The 19,279-nt window shown below is 37.3% G+C and overlaps 1 protein-coding gene across 1 annotated transcript; it reads left to right on the top strand.

Annotated features, from left to right (window-relative positions):
* The first annotated feature begins 9,874 nt into the window (after positions 1–9,874).
* LOC111341769 (uncharacterized) lies at positions 9,875–18,643 on the top strand. Its single transcript, XM_022948773.2, has 8 exons — positions 9,875–10,301; positions 10,743–10,920; positions 14,200–14,425; positions 14,811–15,077; positions 15,464–15,562; positions 15,694–15,792; positions 16,390–16,488; positions 17,073–18,643. Exons 1-8 carry the CDS (start codon positions 9,947–9,949, stop codon positions 18,399–18,401), a joined length of 2,652 nt encoding a protein of 883 aa, XP_022804508.2. The 5' UTR covers positions 9,875–9,946; the 3' UTR covers positions 18,402–18,643.
* The last annotated feature ends 636 nt before the right edge of the window (positions 18,644–19,279 follow it).

The raw sequence follows: 19,279 nt of genomic DNA, 5'->3' as shown, positions 1-19,279 counted from the left end.
TCACACGCAACTGACGTTTCATAAGACAAGACCGGCATCAATCTTGTATCTTCTGGTGAAGAAGTCGTGGTGTGCCTTGATTTTTTTTTTCTGTCAAAATAGTGACTTTTCTACATGAAAAAAGTTTGACGGTTCGAGTTTAACCCCTCATGATGAAAATCTCCATTATCTTTTTTTTTTTAATTGCTCCATACATAATTTTTATGAGAAGTATCTCCACCGGGGTTCGTATATTTAGATGAGTTTAATTAAGACCAGAACTAGCCAAAAACCTTGTGTGAATCCTCTACAACTACCCAGTGAAAATACTTCAGGCACAGATTCGAATCTTGTCGAAGCCTGATTTATAAAATTGCAGCTCACCTGTGACGATCATGGCTTTATGATTATTTGACACTATCTGTATGTTGCATTCATTAAAATCTATCATGCAGTTACAAAAGTAAAAAAAAGCAATATATCAAAATGAATTAAGCTTTATTGAGGTGGGTATTGGTGTTTAGTAATTTCTCATTCAAAACCCTTACCTGGCCACCCAAACCCTCTTTAGTAGCTGAGGCTCAATTTCGTTCCTTGGAATCCCAGGATCACTGGATTTTAGCACAATCACTGTGCTTTCTAATCATATTCTGCCAGTCAAGAGATTAAAAACTGTTTATAATCTTTTGGCACGGTATATCTACGAGTTCACCACAGTGTAACTTTGACTTCTTCTGATGTTAAGCTGTGATGTTTTGATTTTGACTGATTTGGGGAAAATAGAGGCAGTAAAATGATAGGCAAACAAAGCGATGGTAACAAAAGAGAATCGTGCTTGTATATGCATATTTGTTTGTGCACTCAGCGAGAGAAAGATAAACTTTAAACGTGACCTAATAAAAGCCGATAAAAACCTCGCTTTTGTTCATCATCTTAATTCTGCGTTCTTTTCATCTCCTTTGATTTGATTTTGGTGATCATTGTTTTTTCATTTTTCTTTTTTGCAAACGCAGAGTGCAAGAAAATCGAACGGCAAGAATTAGATTTCGAAAACTGCTTAATAGTTATTTCGACGAGTCAGTGATTTTACTCACTGCTTACTTTAGCGCGTATGAACCTAGATCTAGTCGATGACGAGGGAAAACAGTGGTATTTTACTTGACGACAGACTGGTCAGGTGAAACAGATGTTACGATTATGACAGGAAGAAAAAAACCCATTTACGAGTTGACATGTTATAGCGTGACGAGCCTTGTGATGCAAACGCGAAATAATCGACCACGTTTCGTTTTGGGTGATAAATTAAGCCTTTCCTTTGACAAGATATCTCTCTCATTATCATCTAGCCGAGTATAACTATGGGTGAACTAGAGATAAATGTGATAAATTGATGTCCGCCTGTTCATCCAGTGATTAAGAAAGTTAGCCAGTCGCATTGAACGGCTTCACCTCAATCTAACGATACCCCGTTCTATTAAATCGTTGCAAGGATCTCTTCAACACGTTGTCAGCTCCCAACAGGTCACTAATGCAAGTAGATATTACAATTATAACATGAATGAGAAGACCGGTAACAATATAAGAGCATCCTTACTCTTTAACTGCTGCCGCGCTTTTTCGAGTGACATGAGACAAAATAACATCGTTAGATAATCAAGTTCACGCTGCAGAGCACAGTTGTGAATAAATTTTGATTACGCATATAAGCCAAAAATAAAAATTTTGCTGCGACTAAACACATCCAAATTACGAGGTTCCTGGAGGTTCCATAATAAAATATACTGTAACTGCCAACAAGTCTGGTTTCAACACGCGCCTTAAAATCTATTTGCATTACGGTCAACCGCGGTTGCTAAAGGAACAAAATAATTACTAGTTATTACAGAATACAAGTAGAGGTATGGAAACGTAAACAACAGATGAAAATCAATCGGACAAGGAAAGACACTTACAAACGTTGAATGATTTTGTGGACACGAAGTACGGAATAAAACTAAGAGTTGATCGTAGTGAAGGAATCGATGTTAACCTAGTGGACTCTGATACCACAGTGCTGAATTTTTACCGAGAATCTTATACAAAATGAAATTTAAACAAAGCAAAATTTATATGAAAAAAGCTAACAGAACATAAATCACCGTGAGTAAAAGAATGTGAAAAACAATAAGAAAAATGCGCATGCAAAACACAAAATATGTAATTGGGAACGTAAATGGGAATGGCGCACTCACATATGCTAAATTTCTGCGTATTCCGAGCGACTATGTTCAGTCACCTCCTGAAAGTACAATGTACAGCATGGTTTGGTTGGTTTAGCTTCCCTTAATCAGTTTTATGTCCACCTTCGACAGCTTATTGCTTCAAAAATTATCCGGCGAGACAAGGAGCAAGCACTATAAAAGAACTGATTCCCAACGCTGAAATTTCGTATTGATGAAATGGAAAGCCGGCAGTTTCAAATCTGATAAGTAAATACTATTGACGAAGCTTCGAACCAAAACGAAATCGAAATAGCGTACTGATATTTGCCTCCGCTATGTTGACACTAAATTACTCTAAATTTTCGTCTCATGTCTGTGTAGCCTTGCTTCTTCAATTGTTACTCACTCATTGCACCCATTAATTTTAGCGCTTTGGACTCTGCGTGTAAAGAAATTGGGGGTACATGTCCTCTATGTCCTCATTTAGTTTCAGCATAAGAATACAAATCCAAAAACTTCAGCTCGCTCAATAACCAAGTACACTCCAATCAATCTTAAACAGTGCAAAAAGTTGTAATTGAGCGTGGGAAATTCGTGAAAGCACAACAAAACAAAATGGCGGAAAAGCGAGGAGAAAGTAACAACTTTTAACAACTTTTCAGAGTTCGAGGGAGAATGGTAAGAACAAAAACACCTGCCAACAAAGAACAAACAACTGGCTAAGAGTCTGGTAGTCTTAAGCTTCCAAAAACGGCTATGGAAGAATAAACCGTAGGCTCTGAAGACAATTCTCGAAGAGTTTTACGCAACAATTGTCAAGAGAGACGGGGAAGATTACGAAAGCGATAGCTACTGCATGTTGACGACCAATACCTTACGAGAAATAGCACGACCGCTCGACTATTAGTGAAGAGAGTTTAAAAGCTTGAAGTCAGTTCTTGGCGAAAACGCCCGACTACTCCGGCACCTAGGCAAAGGCAAGCGGCCGACCTCGTTCGCCAAAAGAGGATAGGTAGCTCGATTGGAATGCTTATCACATGAAACAAGAGGAGGCACCACTCGGCCGTTCCTCTCAAATTGTACCTCCCGCAATCGAAACACTTCGCAAGCGGGTAATTCACGTGCACTGTTAAATAAATGCTCAACTTAGCTTACCGTAAATTGATACCTCTTTGTCCTTTAATTTTCCAGCAGCCCTAGACAGTGATTCACTCCTACAAATTGTTCAGTAAAGAATATTATGTCTCACGGTTATTCTAAATTCAGATGGAGCTTAAGTCAAATAAAGTCTACATCGTGCTGTTTGGTTTGCGCCGATTTAGCATACTGCTCTCATGATTTTAAAGATCACTCTGAGTAGTATAGTAAATGAGGGTATGAGCACACTTCACATTTTGCGCCAAATCGTTAGCTATATTTTGTTTATATCGTGGTCGGGCTGGGCAACGCGAAGCCCGTGGGTAAAGGTAGTGTTGCTTAGAGCGTGAGCTCTTAGGCTGCTCTACCTCAAACCTACCACTATGGAGAACGATTGGAAAAAAATAGCAAACCACTAAGCTAAATTTTTTAAAACTATAGCTAATTTTTTGAAAAACTATATTCAAATAATTTTAATTTTTGTTGGTTTGATATGAACACCTTGTCCACTTTGTAAAGCACCTAAAATATCCACTTTGTCCACTAAAATGTCCACTTTGTAAAGGACCTAAAATATCTACTTTAATATCTATTTAACCTAAAATATCTATTTAATACTCTTTAAGAGTATTAAAATTACTTGTTTTTCAGTTAGTAAATGTTTGTACTGAATGAGTTGATTTATTTTATTCAGTGGAATTAGAAAACCACCTGTTTGAACACTTCTACCAGATTTTTTTTTAACCAATTGAGAAGCGCCTTCACTAGCCAATCCACCAAGAGCAGACAAACCTAATGTTTTTGCAATTGTTGGTGAAAGAGGTCTTGCCATACTAAGAACTGATGTTTAAAGGCTGCCTCCAATTTGGTTTGTGATATTTGATTGAGACATTTTTATATCCATACCTTTTTTTCATTTGTTTACTTTTTTGATATCTTTTTAATACTGTTGCTGGAACCATTAGTTTGTTATTACCTGTCAATGCGTTTGAGGTTAATCTCAATGTTATTGATTCTTTGTTTTTGTGAGCTTTACCCAGATTATCTTTTTGATTTGGTGATAGTTCAACGTTGATTTCAAATAACTGTGTCATATATTAAATACGTTGCATAATTTATATTACAAAACATATATGATTTAGACAATTAATAATTCATTTCCAACTTGGTTTATGATTACTTCTTTATCATATAGCACAACAGCATTCACTCTGTAAGCACTGGTTCAGGCGAGGTTTAATCTGTATCTGAAAATTAATTTTTTGGGATCATTTGTAACTTTTTCACTTTGATTAGTAAGATCGAAATAAATAACACCAAGAAGAGTATTAAAATTACTTGGATTGAGCTGTGTTCCTGAATTGTAATTATTCTGTCGCATTGTGTATTTCATTAAATAATCAAATACTCTCATTTTAGATTCAGTATCGTATTCAATTTCTGGATAAAATATATTAGAACCATATTCTAAACGACAGGTTGAAAGATAAGAATTGCCATTAGCTGCATTGATTTTGAAAGTATCATATAAGTATGTATTAGTTGTTTGATCATTATCTTTATTACGTTGAAGAAATACAAAAACATGTCTTACATTATCAGTTGTTGGTGATATCTGAAAAAATCCTGATGATCTGGTTAGAGATGATGCTTCAAACATTTCTTGTTTATAAACCCATTGATTAACTTTCAAGAAGTTTGATATAAATTGTTTATAGAGACTATCTTTTGGAATTAATCTTAGAACCCATAAAACGAGTCGATCAATAACAACACTACCAGCAGCACCACCATCTCTCCAGATTAAATCTGCGTCACTTAATAGTGTTAAAGCGAATTGTAATTGCATTGGAGGTAACATACGATCTTCAAGCTCTTCAAAAAATGAATAACGGTTAAGAGGAATCTTTACATTCACATTATTGTTTCCAGCTGTCAACAAACGTCGAGCTTCAAAACCTGAGTTTTTATTGGCAGTATCTATTTCATTACCTGTATCAAGGTACCGCAAACTAGCAACACTTCTTGAGTAATCATCACCGTATTCAAGCAAATTTTTCAAATTATAACTTTATGAAGATTGTCAGTGTCATAAACGATTTTACCTTCACTTTTAACAGTCATCTGCCGAATTAATGAATGAGAACCATTGATAACTGATACATGATCTCCTCCTCCATAAGCAGCACCATCAGCTTTCTTTTGAAGTTGGAATCGGACTTCAAAATAAGCATTAAACCAGTCGAAAAAACTACTTCGGTCATTTTGCTTTTGATTATTATCTGGAATGCGAATAACATCATCTAGTTAAAATCTGGGTTAATTCAGTTCGTTGTAAATATCACTTGATCTGAATGCCATTATATTTATAAGTTAGATTATTTTAACGTCTTAAACCACTGCCACTTATTAAACGATTTAGAATCATATCAGTTGATTCTTCTTGTTTTTTTTTATGGTTGTCATCAAAGGATTTTTTTGAGTGGTAACATTTGGCATTTTTGGTGTCTGTGGTGTAGTTTTTGTTCCATGTAATTTCTTCATAATATAATCACCTAATTTTTGTGCAACAGCTTTTCCAAAAACATTCTCCGGCAAGTGAAACACCTGCGTTAAGAGCTTTCTTAGCAAATGGTTTGGCTACATTTTTAAATACAGCTGATTCAACAGCTTTTAATGGTTTGAACAAATTATCAATCATTACACCAGATCCTTTGTGTTTATAGAAAAAACGGCCTAATTTTGGATGATAAATCTTTTTGAACACAATAGATCTAAGTATATTAATCAGTTATATTAATTTAGTTTATTGGTTTTAATATCAATGAAAAAGCTGTGTCTTGTCCATTTAAATCAATAATTCTTTGTTTTCCATCAGTGATTTTGATGCGAATGCTTGATATTTTTTTTGTTGTTGACTGGACTATAAGTGACTCTTTGTGGTTCATGAGTGAAACTATATGATGGTTTAAGTACACTTGTACTAAAGCTGTAGATTATGTCTGTTTCTAGACCATCTACCATACTCTCATCAAGGAGATCACAATGAACGTTTAGAAGATCAGTGTCTTGTGATAAATTGGGAATTTTTGGACCAACATGAGTTCCAGGAATTAAAACAACTTTTCCAAAAGCAATAAGCTCATTAAAACTACCTTAAGATCAAGCTTATAATTATTGGTAAGTGTTATTTCTACTCTAAAAATTGTATCATCAAATTCTAATGTCATGGGATAAGTGTTACTATTAAAAACTAGATCATTGGATAATGCAATTCAAGACTTTTTATTGGCTCAGCCATTATGGTATATGAGCCATTATACCATAATCTAATATCTGTACATTGTAAGATCCGGTTTCTTCTTACAAAATAAAGTCGAGAAGATTTGTCTAATATCTTGGGGTTTTTTTTTTTTAATAAAACAATTATTCTACTCGCGCTTGTTGGATATGAGATGATTATAGCCAACTCGGCGCTACGCGCCTCGTTGGCTATCTGTCATCTCATATCTAACGCGTGCTCGTGGAATAATTGTTAATTATCTTTCGTTTGAGATTTAATATAATCATTAAAATTATTATAATTCTATACACTAGGTGGAAGAGTGATTTCATTAAAAGTTATACCGTTATCTTTACTCTATTTAAGCTTCTGGTTATTTAGTAAACTGTTAACATTAAACCATGTGAAACTCATGTTTATGATTCTGTTAAGGCCAATAACATAATCACGATTGTCTCTGAGAGTTAGAGGTTGAACAAAATGAGTTGTAAAATCTGCTGGTTTTCCATATTCGTTTTTGTAAGAGTTCAAAACAATTTCTCTTTCCATTAGATATCATAACTACATTATATCTTGAAATAACTCTTTACAATTTTGTGGTATTGGTTCTTATTGATAAATGACATCCTCAGAAGAGTATCAAGAATGGCTTGACCAGTGTTTCTCATTTCAATATTTGTATTGCAAGCTGTCATTTCGCCAATAATAAGTTCAAGGTTTTCAAAGGATGTTTGGGATCATTAAAAAAAATAACATTACCTCCTTTTTGTTTTCTTCCTTTTTGTTTTCTTCTTAAATCTTGTCCAGCTATTGTTTTTCTTCTTGTTTCATAATCCTTTATATACTGATTTAATACTATTCTTGCATCATCAATTTGTTTGCTTCTAAATTTTCTTTTTGCTGAAGATATTTTCCCTTTATTAAAAGCATGGATTACTTGAGATTTTGCACCTTTTAGTTGATTTCTCACATAATCTGCTTTATAAAGAACCTTATTAAGAAATTTTGTGCTTCGTTGTGGATTCATTATATCTTCATTAAGAAACTTATAAACATTTTCATAATCTTGAAGTTTTAATTCATTTAGAATTTTTTATGCATATCGTATTCATCTATTTCATAATCTGGAACCTCATCTTCATCATATTCAGGAGGTAATTCATCTGGTTGTTCTTTAAAGTATTGTGGATCAACATAAAACTCTTTATTGTGAAAAATATCATAACTCAGCGGTTTTGGTACAATCTGTTTTTCATTTTTTGGTAAAACTGGCTCATCAAAAAGATCACCAAGGTTCATATCTGTTGCGTCATCCTCGGCTTGAATACCATAATCAGGAACTTGACCTTTTTTCTTTGTTTTTTTTCTAATTGGTGGTTGATCAATACCAATAGCTTCATCTAATTTGCTAGTTATTGGTTGAAGCATTTCTGAATATGTTTTTTGACTTACCTTACAGCTGATATAATTTTTCTTGATTTCATTACGGACATTATTGTTTCTTTCATTTTCAAGGCTCATATACAATATTATTACATAAAACTAATAGTTCACCTAATAGCTCAACTATTGAAGTTATCTAAATATATATTAGAATGAAAATAAAGAATTATAATGTTGAAGATGATGATTCTAATAATTTCAAACAGTTATATAAATATATGCCTGATAGATGTTTTCATCTGCTAATTTGTGGTCCAAGTGGTTCTGGTAAGACTAATTTACTCCTCTTCTCTTACAGTAGCCAGGTATGACTGTTTGCTCCACCAATTTCCCCCTGACACAAACTTCGGCTTAATTGCAGAATACTCGGCCACTCATAGCCTCGTTCCTCATAACCTCCTGATTCTTGTAAATGAAGTGGCCTAGTTGCTCCCAAACTTTTCTCATTACGCATATAAAGTTCCAAAGAAAGTCACTTTCAACTTTTAACGTTCTTCTTTCGACTTTTCGCGTTCAGTAATTGTCCGTTGCCTGGAAATTAGTGTTTTTCTGTCATTTAATTTGATACCCTCTGCTGCATTTTTCAGTGTCTTTAAACCTAGCCTGTTCACGATCCTAGCAAATCTAGCCACTGTAATATGAAATCTGTTTGCAATCTACTTCTTGCCATGCGAAAGATTGATTTAATCGAATACAAGCTAGAACTAGAAAATCTTATTTCAAACTCAACAAAAAAAAGAATTAGGATTCAACAATGAAGATAATTGCTGGAAAAAATACCTGGATTTCATTTGCACAATAATACAAAAATTAATTCCATTAAAAAACAAGTTTAGTCTTTAGTTTAAAAGTCGAGTTAATGTTGTTGTTAGCCACATTAAGGAGAGTGAAAAGTTTTAGATGGTAGCCTCTCATGATATCAAACAAATGAATATCGTGGAAGTGGAGTTGTTGCGACATGATGACATGAAGCACAACAATTAATTATATTGTTCTAAAGAAGTATTCACTTGACCATCTAGAACTGAGACTTCTACTGGTTCACTCTGACAAAATTTCATAAAAGAATACTTTGAAAAGGCTTGAATATTTGTTAAAATTGGCCAACTCAATGGAAAACTCAGGTTATACATTAAATGCACAGCTTTGTCTTTCATTTTTCCACTTAACGTAGCAACCTGCTGCCAGAACTTTGTAATGTATTTCAAGTCAACCATTTTCCACCAGTAATGTTAAGACCATTATAAAATAACTATGCAGGTACGATGGAAAATTGGTGGCATCTGTGCTATGTCTGAAATGCTATGTTCAGCATAAGCTAAAAGGATTTATAACATAACCAAAGTAAAGCGCGCGCTCTGATTGGTCAATTTAGCGTCCCCCATTTGCCCATGGGTGTACGCAGCTGACGCTAATAATAATAATAATAACTTTATCAGACTGAATCAATTGGATGCCATTTGAGTGGAATTGAGTAGAATTTCCTTTTGATCGTAAAAGCACTCGAAAGATATTTTTGGTAAGACTGAGCTACGGTTGGAGACAAACTTCATCCTAGGAAGACCGAAGAAGAGTGATCTCATTTCTTTCCTCTTTTTCCAGACCCTTCTGTTGAAGAGTAGATAAGTGGATCTTATGTTGAAGAGTAGATAACCCATCAGGGCACAACGTAACCCATGCCACAGGATTATTATGTCACACACGACATAAGAACCTTGGTAAAAGCATCGCAAACATCACAGACTTCAAATTTACAACGTGACGTGCTATTCTAGCGTGACAGTTGCGTGACATATAGTTGTTTACTCCTCCAGTGAAGTCAGCGGTCGCGAGCCATCTACTTTCATGTTTTGACCCCTTCTATGTCAATGCAGCAGATTTGCTTTTCTAGCCGCACAAACAGATGCCGTGGACTTTAGACAAACTATCATTTGTGCAGGAAGACTCGTTACCACAAAGTGTGATAGCACAAAATAGGATAAGTGAAGAAAACTCAGAATTGAACAATGATAGAACAGTAACCAACCCATTCGGTATTGGTTTGCGAGTTGTTCCTCGACATGACTCGAAATCAGATGAGGCCGACGGTGGTGGTGTCTCAGGAGGACTCTTAGGTACAGTTGTCGAGTTTATTGAGAATTCTGCTGATGTATCTGAGAAGATGGCTGTGGTGCAATGGGACGATGGAGCTTGTGACACTTACAAAGCAAACTGTAATGGTGACTTCGATCTTTGTATTTTTGATATGTCTTCTTTGGGTAAGTGGGTTGCTTTGCTACATCATGTTTATGCAAAGGACTACCTTCTTTTCAAGGTGTCGGTGCAAATTTAGAAACATTATTTGGATCAAATAATAATACAAAAAAGCACTGATTAATTGCAATAAGTTTTATGAGACACTTCCGGTTACAGAAAGTGAAAGTAAAAATTGCATGACACTTGCGCCTCAGGAAATCATAGCGTATTTCAGTTTTTATACCACAAAAGTCGTCTTTAGTTTTGACTTTATGATAGAAATTTTATTTCGAACTCATAAGTAATTTGCATGAACATCTGACTTCGAGATACGCCGATAAGCGATGGAACAATTTCTGGTTGTCGACAAAGATAAATCTTGAAAAGCAACAAAATGTTAATTCAAATAAGCTTGCACTGACATGCCAGTGGTGACTTTGTGGTCTTCCTCTTAATCTTTTTAGGTATAAAGCATGAAGGTTTCGTGTGCTGTACATGCAATCAAGACCCGATTCTCGGGATCCGTTGGAACTGCCTGGATTGCAAGGAAACTTCGGTGAACCTGTGTTCATCTTGTTACATGGCCGATGAACACAACCCAGCACATGCCTTCCGGAGACACAATTCCGCCGATGACCACGGGTAGGGAACAAAAATTATTTTATTTAATCACACTAGATCAACGACAAGTATTGAATTTTGTCGTTGTAGGCATAGCAATACCTCTGAAGTTCACTTTTCGATTTTTACTTCGACTTGATTTAACCATCTGTGCATCTAAAGTGAAACTCGTCGTCCATATACATATATTTACCTTAACCGCTGGTAAAGACTGTGTTGCGTGACGGCGGAGACCAAACAGAGGCTTTTTTAGGAGACTATTAACCAAATACAACGGCATCTTTTGTAGGTTTAAACTCTTTGTAGTGTTTAGTAATTTTTATCTGGAGAATGATGTCAAGTGAGAGAAGAGTTGATTTTAACCAAATTTGTTAATGATGCGGAGGATAAAAGTTCAAGAGAAAAGTTTTAAATCATTTGAGTCATTAGTCAGAGAATCGGCAATGAATTACCAATCCAAGGTGCCCCTGAGATCAAAACTTTCGTACATCATTTTTTTTCCATTTTCGTGTTCAGTGTGTCTCCTTCACCTACTCTGCCAAATTTCAGTGTAGACCGAGCACCAGAAATATCTTTTTTCGGGCCGTTAACTTCGCGATTTCGCGTCCGCCATTATTTGACCATGGTCCGGAAGTTGATCGCAGGACTCAGAGGAGGTGACGTCAAAGGCTCAACGCGAAAATCTCACATGGCAAAATGTCAAACAAACATAACAGAGTGCTTTACTCTATTCTTGCAAAAACTAAATAAAAATGACGAGGCATCGATGCGTAATTCAAAGCTGAAGTAATCGTGCAGACCATGCTGCAGGTATTTCTCTGCATCGGAGCCTTGCAAATAGATTAGAGCGGGAAAAACGGATGCGACTTGTGCGAACTCGCCGAGCCGAGTAAACTTCAATCCTGCAAGTATATTTGTGATCTACTCCGAAAACTTCTCGGAGGACTGTTTCGAGAGATCTGTGTACTTTGAAGGATCTAGGCGAAGAATTCTGTCGGGTTCAGTGCCTACCGTTCAAAAGAAGGGACAACTGAAGAAAAACTGTCCTCAGTGCGATCTCGACGAAAGTGAAGTCTATGAACCTCCACGGGTTTTGTCACCTTTACATATGCGCTGATCAATATCTACCTTTAACAACTCTCTGGCTGAATACCTTATACAAAGGAAAGTACTCGGTGAACATTGTAAATAAGAATGATAAAATAGCCGAATTGAGGAATGAGATTTCTGACCTCAAAGAGCTCACTTTTATACAAAAGAGGTGAAAAATATAACTGTGTGCTCTTACTCTAAAAAAAGCTGGCTTTTATAGCAGCGAAAGTAGAACAAACAGCTTAGGACACATAGAGCGTAGAAACACTTTAAAATGTAGGCTTGCAGCCAAAAAACCCGAGAAAATAAAAGTTTCTTAAAAAACGTCTCAAACTATCAACCATCTGACAGCCAAGTCAGCGTGCTATCAAAGGGTCTCACACTCATCCCAACACCCGTGACAAACGAATGTGAAATCAGGCCAACTTTTGCGAGATTTGTTCGCAAGATGAATGCGCCTCCGTTACACCTTTCCTAGACAAAACAAAGAACCACTTCCGTTTTATATCAAACTGATGCGGCTGGTTCAGTCTTCTATCGCCCTTCAGAGCTACTTGGAAAACTGTCATAACACAACTTGCAGACTGCAAAAAAAAACTACTTTGTAACGCAATGAGGTCACGGTTCTAAGAGTTGAAACAAACTCTGCTTTAAACCTCACCGAAGTAACACAACAATAGCCATCATGAATAAGACAGAAAAAACAAAAGAGGCCAAAGGGCAACTCAGCAACAGAGTTCACTTCAAACCTCCCAAGGCAACGATAGTAAAAAACACGCAGGGAAAGGGTTAGTGAGATCATTAACCAAATGCATCGAGGCAAACAGATTAATGGCTTAGAAATGGCTTTCACAAACTCCCAATATCTGCCTTGATACACAATCAGCCATTGCCGAAAACAATTTTTATATATCACTCGATCATTTCTTAAAAAAAAAGGAAAACCCCTTACGACAAGCAAAAATACAATTCGAAGGCGATAAAGCGATGCGACCTCAAAAGCCACCTGGGAAGTCCGTAACGTTCTGTATTCGCATGGCATGACGTGACATTCTTTATTCGCATGGCAAAAATTCATCGTTTGCTGGCGCAAAACTATCCATAGAAGCTTCAGATGATTTCTGGGACAATTCATCGTCAGGCAAAGGTGACATTTCACGACTGACAATGAAACAGTTCTCAAAAAGGTAAGATGTGTGATTCTCTTTGCAGCGAACAAAGAGAGATGTGTCAACGCAAAGCATAAGTTTGTTGAGCCTTTAACGTCATGATGACGTTTTCTGCTGTAAAATTGCGGGCTCGGTTGGAACACGTTTTCAGCAATGGCGGACGATTTTTGGACCACTTTGAAGGGGTAAAAATTGGTCATCGAAGGTTTGTTTTGAGTTTTTAATGGCGAAAAGGGTTTTAACTTGACCCAATTCAACATTCTGTAAAAAAAATGGTCCAAGATAAAATGGTCAATTTTCGTCTCAGGGGCACTATGTATTTAATTTTAGCCTGTGCCTGCATTCCATTTGATTGTTTGCATAAGATTTCAACTTCGGATATAGTTAGCTTGCTTCCTTGACGGGGCGGTAAACTACTGCTAACCACAGCACAGACATACGATAACGTCATGCATGATAGCCGTGACGATCAGTTCTTTGGTAGAAACCATGCATATTGATGAATGAATACAGGACAAAAGTTTGAATTATCCTAAATAAATATGCTAAACCTCTCTAACCGAAAGTGTTAGTTAACTAAAGCTTACCAGTAGTCGCTTAAACCTTTTACTCCCAAGATATCATTAGTAATTCTCTTCACTATCTGCATACAATTATTTTGATGTTGGTGCAGAGAATTTCGTATAGAGGTTTTGCACAGCAGCCATGTTGGATGGCAGGAACAATGAAAATATTTTGCATAAGAAGAATTTTTTCCCATGGGTAAAATAATCTATTGTTCCTGGCATCCAACATGGCTGCTGTGCAAAACCTCTATTGGATCAGGGGATTGAAAGGGTTGAAGTAATTTTTGGTTTGTTTCTTTTTTTCTGTTTGTTGGTTTTTTTTTCTTTCGTTTCTTTTTTTCTGTTCGTTCATGTGTTTCCCCTCATGTACCAAACTCTCGATACCGAGCTTGCCCATTTCCTTGGTTTTCCTTATTTCCTCCTGTATTGAGGTAATTTTTTTGAAGTTTTCGTTTAACCCGCAAAATACTTAGAGTTCGCGTGGACAGAAGAAATAATACAGAAGAAATCCATGCAAGAGGTATCTTCCTAGATGCACAGGTTGTGAGGGGTCGTGACTGGGAATATGGAAATACGGATGGAAATTCTTCCGGAATAGTGACAAAAATAACATTTTGGCCCGGGAGCAATGCCATTGCAGTTCACGTTTCATGGGAAGTTGGTACAGAAGGCACCTATCGAATGGGTCCTGACGGAAAGGTAGGTCATAATCTTGCTCAATAGACTTGAGCCTCTTTTGTCAAGGTACGCACAAATAACATGACTGTCCTTTTTACCATGCTTTCCTTCACCCTCCCCCTTGCAAAATTATTTGAATCGTTTTTCGTTACTACCTTCCCTGTCACCATTCTTGAGGATGTAGGAGGGAAGTTGGGAGAGGGGCTCTCTGAAAACGTATGCTTACCGAGGTAATCCGTGTGCATAGTGTGAGGTTAACACCACTTCTCTCTGTGTTGCTTTTGCCTATCTTTGAGTAAGCTGTTGCTTGATAGATGCTGTAAAGGTGGATTCGAATTTTAGAACTGTATTTTACTGATAACAAGATGCTTATATTTGAGTGATCTTTTAATTTGTTGCCGTAAAGGTGGATTTGAAGTGTATAACTGCAGCCTCTGGCGGTCTCTTCTACAAGTCTCACCTACCAAGACTTGGACCTTCTCCACTGACATCACCCGACGTAGAACAAAGCCCAGACGAACCGGTTACAGAGTTGAAATCGAGCTCTCCAGCAGGCGAACAAGAAAATTCTTTGGTTAAAAGTCATGACCGTAGCATTTGCCCTCTATGCAGAAAGTCTGCTTCAACAGTCAGAGCAGGATTACAACCACATGAAAGGGCGAAAGGAGTTAAGGTAAGTTTGTTTCACTATTTGAGTTTGAGAATGTGCTGATTGATGATTATTCAGTCACCAAAACTCCCAACTCATAATCAATTTGGGGATGAAGACAAAGACAAAAGATGTTAATACACTGTTATGTTGGAAAAAGTTGAAAAAAAGGAAAGTAAGAGCACACCGAAAATAACAAACAATAAACTATGAAGAAAACCAAAGCCAAATATTTTCAAAACATAGGCAATGCAAAATCGATGGCGAAGGTGCGGTGTATGATTGTGTATGATTGGAGGAAAAAGCGAAAACCAAAACCCAACAAGAACAAACAAGACAAAATATAACTTCGTTCGCTGAGATAGTCTTCGCCCCTCATCACTAATTAAATGGTTCGCTATTATTGTTAGGCTTGGAGATCTTCTCTGCATCGAGCATCAATCAGTGGGGATTGGCACTTGGTGAAGAGTCTTCTGGCAGATGGCAAGGATGTTGACCAAAGAGACAAGGTTGCTTTTGTTATTGTTTCTTTTGTTTCAAGTTGCTTGTGAGTATTATTGCAGAATTTATTAGTTATTATTTATTGAGTCAGTAATGGCATGTTTTCAAATTACACAGTTCTTTGTCCCTTCTTTTGTAGTTTTTGTTGACGCCCCTTCACCTGGCATCATGGTATGGGCGCGAGCGTGTGGTCGATTTGTTGTTAAGGCACGGTGCGAACATTAACGCTGTGGACAGGGTAGGCAACTTTGCTTTACGCTTTCATGCAAAAAAAAAATACAAAAACAATTAGGGATTGATAGTATCATGCGATGCTTGATAGTTTTTTAGATCCATATTTTAATGGTTTTGGTGGCATCCAAAATTTCTTGGCTTGATTAACAGTAGTTTTAGCATTATTGATCCTAGCTGTATGCGGAACGAGAGAGGATGATATGCTTTATCCTTTCTTAGTTTGAAAACTAGTGATAGAGCGTCAGAGTGCGCCGTCCAAAGTTTTGATGGTCAATTCCTCGTCGGCACTTGGGCATTTTTTCTGCTTACCATGCTGGTGATAAGTCGATAATTCATCTTTCTTTATTTCAAAACCTAGCTTAAAATCAACCATCTTCCTTATTCTTTTAACTTACCCAAAGCTTTCGTCATCGCTGATAGTGAATGTGTGGTTGACACTCGCGGGTGCCGCATATGAACCTCGTTTTGGACAGACTGCTGACCGAAGGATATCTATGGCTCAATACCCTAGCGCCGTGAATAGATTCGAAAGTCGGTAAATTGTGGCACTCATAGAATTCAATTGTTATGTTCAACTGGTTTTGGTTTCTCATCATTTAAGTTTCAGAAAACACCTCTTCAAAAGGCTGAGCGACGCAATCACCGCTCCATAGTGAAACTGCTCCTCAGTTTTGGTGCATCAAAAAGTTTTAAACAGCCGGTACAATATACGAATATGATAATACATCCTAATCGTGTAGATCAGTAAGAAAGATGGCTCATTGAAGAAAATTAAATTATAATGGCCTTAACGATATTCTGACTTGAACAATCTTGTTAAAACAAATCATTTCATTTTTTTTCCTTTTTTAATGCTTTTTATTCGACTTTCATATCCTCAATCAAGTGATCCTCTTTTTAGCATACAAGGGATTTACTACCCTACCTTAGTATTTAAACAATGTTTAAGAAAATCTTTCTTAACTTTTGTATTACGGTTTTGACTCAGTTTCTGGGAAGGCAACAGGAGATTTAGGGCCGATATTTCATTTAAAAAGAGACAGTGGTAGCGTAGGGTTGATAAATATTTTTTATCTCTTAGTTGGCATAGGTAAAAGAGGGGTATTGCGTACCAGTAGTTATTGACTTTTTAATTAGGTCTGACACGATTTTCTATAGCCCAGGACTTATTTGACAAAAATTATGAAGTTATATCTGGTCAGAGTCAATAATGATACAAAGTTTAACCGGGGTTCTTCTAGCCAAAGCTCCTGATATTGAGTTTTTTCATTTTATTCCTTGTAGCTTAGTCTCGCATCACTTTCGAAGATGGCTTTCTTAGCGACTGATAACAGCTCTGGGTTTAATATGCTACAGGCTGCCGTGCATGAGGGAGATTATCCCACAATTGTAGCTGCCAGTGTCTACATTAATAACTTCTTGGAGCAAATGGATATGATAAGGACTCTAACTAGCGCTAGATCATTTCCTGGAAAAACTGCTTTAGAAATTGTTTCTGACTTGAACAAGGAAGGACACGCCAACATTAAGCAGATGTATTTAGACCAGAAGAAGAATGTGGCTACAGTTACAGAGCTCCACAAATGTGCTGATGATAGCGATGCTGAAAAAGCGGTCGAGCTCGTTTTACAACATGGTATCGATGTGAACATCGAGGCTAAAGGTAATCGTACGCCTCTTCTGTGGGCCAGTTTACGATCTTCCAGTCTATTTTTAAAGACACTCATTGACCTCGGCGCTGACACAGAGTTTCAAAGGGAAGACCAATGTACCCCCTTGATGATGGCGACATATTGGAACAATTACATGGCCGTCTACTGCCTCACCGGACTAGGGATGGATGCAGACGCAAGATGCAACACGGGTCATGCTGCACTGCATTTTGCAGTGATGAAAGGATTTTTTCATATTTCCAATCTCCTAGTACGATCTGGGTGCAGTGTTACCTTGAAGACCAAAAGTGGTAAGACACCACTTCGTCTGGCAGTTCAAAATGGACATAAACACCTCGTGAGGCTTTTGCTGGAAAACAATGCCGATGTGAATATGCGCGATGAAAGTAATCCAAAAGAAAGGCTATTTCTTGTTCGGGGCAAGGAGAAAGGAAGACCAACCTGGTATTATGTCATGGTGGAGAGATCTCTTTTGGGTTTGTTTCTGAAACGAACTCACGGAGGCAGACTAGATGTAAATAACTTCGGTACTGTTCTTCAATCAGGATCGGGGATGCCTCCTTCAGAAGCCGAAATAACAGAAATTTTGAACAATTCGAATGAGTTTCGAAAAGATTCCGTAGGAAAGACACCACTTCACATTGCGTGTGAAATCAAAGATGAAAACCTTGAAGTTGTTGAACTTTTGGTTAAGCATGGTGGAAAGATAGATGCGCGAGATGGAGATGGCTTTACTCCCCTGCAAACGGCGGCAATACTAGGCAAGATTCAGACTGTTAAAAAGCTTGTGGAACTCAAAGCCAACGTCTACTTGACCACGAATGATGGAAAAGATGCAGCTGACCTAGCTCAAATGAATGAAGAACCTGTGATAGAGGAATACCTCAAATCAAGAATGAGCCCCTTCAGGAGGATTTGGAAGTCATTATTCAGAGATTAGAAGAGCAAACAAACCGTATTGTCATTTGGGCTGAGTCAATAGCATTCAGGAGAATACAACTACTCATCCGTTCTTTCATGGGTTGCCTTAATGTTACAGTACTAGGATTGCGTGCTTTAAATATTGCTGATTCCTCAAACGAAACCAAACTGTTTCCCTTGAGCTAAACCAATTTGTTAAGGTACCGACTCGCCATTTCACAATAACCCGAATCAAAATTTAATTAAAGTTATTGATTTTCAGTTTCAGTTTATTAGCTTCGCCAACAGGCAGGGACACCGCAACAGCTTGCGCCAATTACTGCGGGCCCAGTAAACCCACCCATCCCACCCCAGGGGAGGACATCCACCACACAGTAATCTCGTGCGTGGGAAATTAACGTCTCCTACCTCTAACCCTGCAGGAGACGGGGCCCACAGTTTATTCGTCCTTATCCGAGAAGACTAGAATATCTATCCCTTTCTTGATATTATAGAAAGGTAGCAAATTCTCCTCAGTTATTTTAAGACCACGGGTATTGGTCCGGCCGGGGCTCGAACCCTCGACCTCCCGCACAACACAATCCGGCGCTCTAACCAATCAGCTAGCTTTTGTTGCCAGTTATGCGACGAATGAGATTGAGCACCTTTCTTTTATTTTAAGGCCAGAGTAAGCTTAAAATCAAGATGCAAATTGAGAGCTGATACTTGCTTTTAATGGTTTACTTTAAGAAATGCAGCATTCGAAGACTTTCGATACCATTTCAAAAGATGTTGTGCTCAAAACTAGTTTAAGATGGCGTGCTAATTGTTTACCAGCTCACGTTTCTTCCAATACCATTTTCAAGCGAATAATTGTGATTTATTACGCAGTTTTTGATTAATGACACTCTTGAAGAC

The sequence above is a fragment of the Stylophora pistillata genome, chromosome 2 (assembly GCF_964205215.1).
Source record: "Stylophora pistillata chromosome 2, jaStyPist1.2, whole genome shotgun sequence".
NCBI classification, from domain to species: domain Eukaryota; kingdom Metazoa; phylum Cnidaria; class Anthozoa; order Scleractinia; family Pocilloporidae; genus Stylophora; species Stylophora pistillata.
The sequence above is the reverse complement of the archived record's forward strand: the minus strand, read 5'-3'. Positions and strand labels throughout refer to the sequence as shown.